Source organism: Frankliniella occidentalis, unplaced genomic scaffold (assembly GCF_000697945.3).
Source record: "Frankliniella occidentalis isolate FOCC.00 unplaced genomic scaffold, Focc_3.1 Scaffold52, whole genome shotgun sequence".
NCBI classification, from domain to species: Eukaryota; Metazoa; Arthropoda; class Insecta; order Thysanoptera; family Thripidae; genus Frankliniella; species Frankliniella occidentalis.
The window spans coordinates 499190-502337 of NW_026267182.1; the positions used below are offsets into that span (position 1 = coordinate 499190).

General features: G+C 53.7%; 1 protein-coding gene across 1 annotated transcript in view; it reads left to right on the forward strand.

The window, feature by feature from the left end:
* LOC113205229 (ubiquitin carboxyl-terminal hydrolase 48) overlaps nt 1-3148 on the forward strand; it is a gene marked incomplete in the record, with an annotated part of 61075 nt that overhangs the window by 40966 nt on the left and 16961 nt on the right. Inside the window, 1 exon segment of the mRNA XM_052267461.1 lies at nt 790-947. Coding sequence (XP_052123421.1) covers nt 790-947 — 158 coding nt within the window.

The window sequence follows — 3148 nt, forward strand, 5'->3', positions numbered from 1 at the left end:
GGGGTGGTGGCGGCGGCGGCCCGGGGGCGGCCGCTACTACAAATGGACCCACATCCCTCAGCAGCGCCGCGCGCCCGCCTCTGGCCGCCGCCGCCGCTGCTGCTCTGTCCACGTCGCGAGAGAGACGCGGGAAATATCTGATTTTTGAGCCGGTGATGTATCGCAAGGAGGGTCAAGCAGGCCGTGATGGGCGCGCTGTCAGGCTAACAACGCGCCGCCGCCGCCGCCGCAGTGCGGGGGTTGAAATGCCGCATACGCCTCGACTACTGCGTCTGTGTGTTTTTGGGGAAAGCGTTGCGCCGAAAAAGCCGCCTGCTGCTGCTCACGTTTGCCCGCGTTTTGTTTCTTTTTCGTATTTATATAAGCTTTTTACTTCCTTTTGCCGGGAGAGAGAGAGAAAGAGACGGTTTATCAGTCTCATTTCTCTCTGTGCCGCATCCGTCGCACGTGGTAATAAGATAACGCCAGCGAGCAGAGCGCGCAAACCCGACCTGGATGAAAAATTCGCGTGGGGGCGTGCGGTGGCGGGATTTGGAACGGGTCACTTTGTTGGTCCCTTACTGTAGTACTGGTGGCTAACATGAATGGCGTTGGAACTTAAACTTACGACGTTTTCAACATTTCAACTGGCATCCTTTGCCAAAAATAAAGTGAAAAAATATATAAATGTTTTTGTTTTTTATATTACACAGATTATGTGAAGTTTTTGCTTCGAAGAGAAGCAGCATGTAGTGACGTCTAGGCAGTGTGTTTGACTACAGCATTGTGTCTCTCTCTTTTTGCCATCAGTTTTGTGCGACGAGTGCCTCCGGACGCGGCGCGAGGCGCTGCAGGCGGAGCTCTGCAACTACAAGCGCGCCAAGATCTACGTGCGTCGGGTGGCGGACGACACCAAGCTGGACCTGGGGCAGTCGCCCGTCGTGGACAGCGCCGACCCCGAGTTTCACGTGAGTAACTAAAAGCGATCGTGCTCAAACCTCGCTCAAACCACGTGACTTTAGGGGGTGGGGGTGCAAGTATTGTGCGGGTCCCAAAAGTTTCAGGACGGTCATTGGAAACTATGGGGACCCATGATATTTTTACCCTGGGGTACAAATATCATGGGGTCTCTGTGGACTCTGATTACTTTGCTGAACCTTTTGGGACCCCATAATATTTGGACCCCTCCCCCTAACGTCACGTGGTTTTGGCACGCGGTCTTTAACTGATGTATCCTGCTTCTTCGACGCCTCTTCGCCTCTCCGGAGGGCGGGCGCGACCAGCAGCAGCGCTCCTCCTCCTCCGCGGGCGAAACGATTTTCTCCCCGCACGGCGCGCCCAAGAAGACCGCAGCAGCTCTGAATCCGCCTCATCGCACAAATAAATATCGCCCCAATCGTAACGACCTGCACGGCGCGGCACTGTGGTTAGGCCCCCGTTGGTGCTGGCCGTAATGGCTGTTGCCGGCCGGAACTGCGTGGCACTACACTACATTGTTTGCGCGAGTCATTCTTCTCGGAGACGACTGAAGGGCTGGCCGCGCGCGACTTCTCGGTGGGGATTGGCTGTATGTAGTGCGTAGTAGTACACTGACAGTTGCAGTTTGGCTGCAAGTAGCGACGGCCCCAACACGAAATGGGCCCATCCTGTAATGTGCCTGTCGCTCGAAATTCTTCCCCGTCTTTTGTCAGCGGTCGTTTGAGCGCCCGGCGGCCTGCTTCTCTGTTCCTGCAGCGGTTTGTTTAAATTTTCGCCCTGCGCGTTCCGACGCCGACGTTCCCCCGCAACGCTCCGGAGTCTCTTCCTGGACGCGCCGTCGGAGTCCCGGCGCCGACCGATCAAGGCGCTTGAACTGACCACTCCGACGCTCCGGATTGAGTTGTTAGCGCTGCGTCGTTAAAAGATGTTTCCTCCCGCCGCACCCCGCCACGCCCCGCGCCCGACGTCGTTTATGAAGTCATTTTTGCAGGAACAAAGGAATTGCAATGATAGGTTGCTATACGGTGGGGGCCAGGCCTGCCTTGTTTGAGCGGTCCATAGCGCCCTGCGTGGCGGGGCGGGGCAGGGCGGGGCGGGAGGCCGACCTGTACTTAGCTTTTAATCATTCCGTGTTAGGCAGGACGCCCCTGGGCTGGCTGAGGCCGAGGCTAACCTCTTTGAGTTTGCGCCGAAATGCACTTGCACGGCCTGGGCGCCGCCAAGTCATATTATGTGCTGGCTGCACCACTATCGGCGCGTAAATCTCCGCGCACGATACGTAAATTCTCTGTTGTTTTACTAATTATTTATTTTTTATTCTGGCGTGAACAAATACTGGCTACATAATCAAAAAAACAAATTCGAATGGCGAAATAAATAAATAAATAAATCGACGCTGTGTGATTTTTCCCTGCCGTCGTATTGAGTAGGGGCCGGCCTCACCCCACCTTGCTTCGTGCTGTGGTTTGTTTGGGTCTGGTTGTCAAAAAGACTCCCCCTCCCCCCTCTCCGGGAACATATCGGCTAATAACAGTAATCGTGATGAGCATTGTTCTTCCCTAAGTGAGTGGACCAAGGCGGACCGGAGCCTCGAGGGGCCTAAGTGAAAATCGACTCACACACTCACACAATCGAGCCGGTACACGTGTTTTCTCGCTTTCACAGCATAGCATGCGCCCATTGTGCTGGCACTGTGAAAATGTTTATCGTAGTTTTATGAAAAAGTTGTCTACACTTTCGCTAAAGGCACTAACGGTTACAATCCATGCCAGTTATTATGTCTTAGCTATTCTTTGTAGCATTCAAAAGTTCATACCCCATTTTTTTGACATTTTCAGTAAATTTGTTTTATTTTTTTATCTGTGCAAAACATGTCACCACCTTCCAATGCTTTTGAAATAATGTTTCTAAAGTGTAAACGAGGAAAGGGAGTCACACAAATTTTGCACCTGTACGTAATTTTAGCCTTATCTCTTTTAAGTCTTACTGAATGGACTGCCCCCCGAATAGGGCAGCCCCCTCAGGTGTGGTGATGCCCCCGAGGTGTGCTGCTGGGTTAACTCTGCCTGCTCCTGTCGGCTGCCGTGGCGTGGCCCGCCCTCCGCCCTGCCCCGAAAAGGAGTTGCGCCACGCCTCGCCACACCAGCACTGTGAAAAATTGTCGTACCGGGTACAGGAAAATTTTCCATGG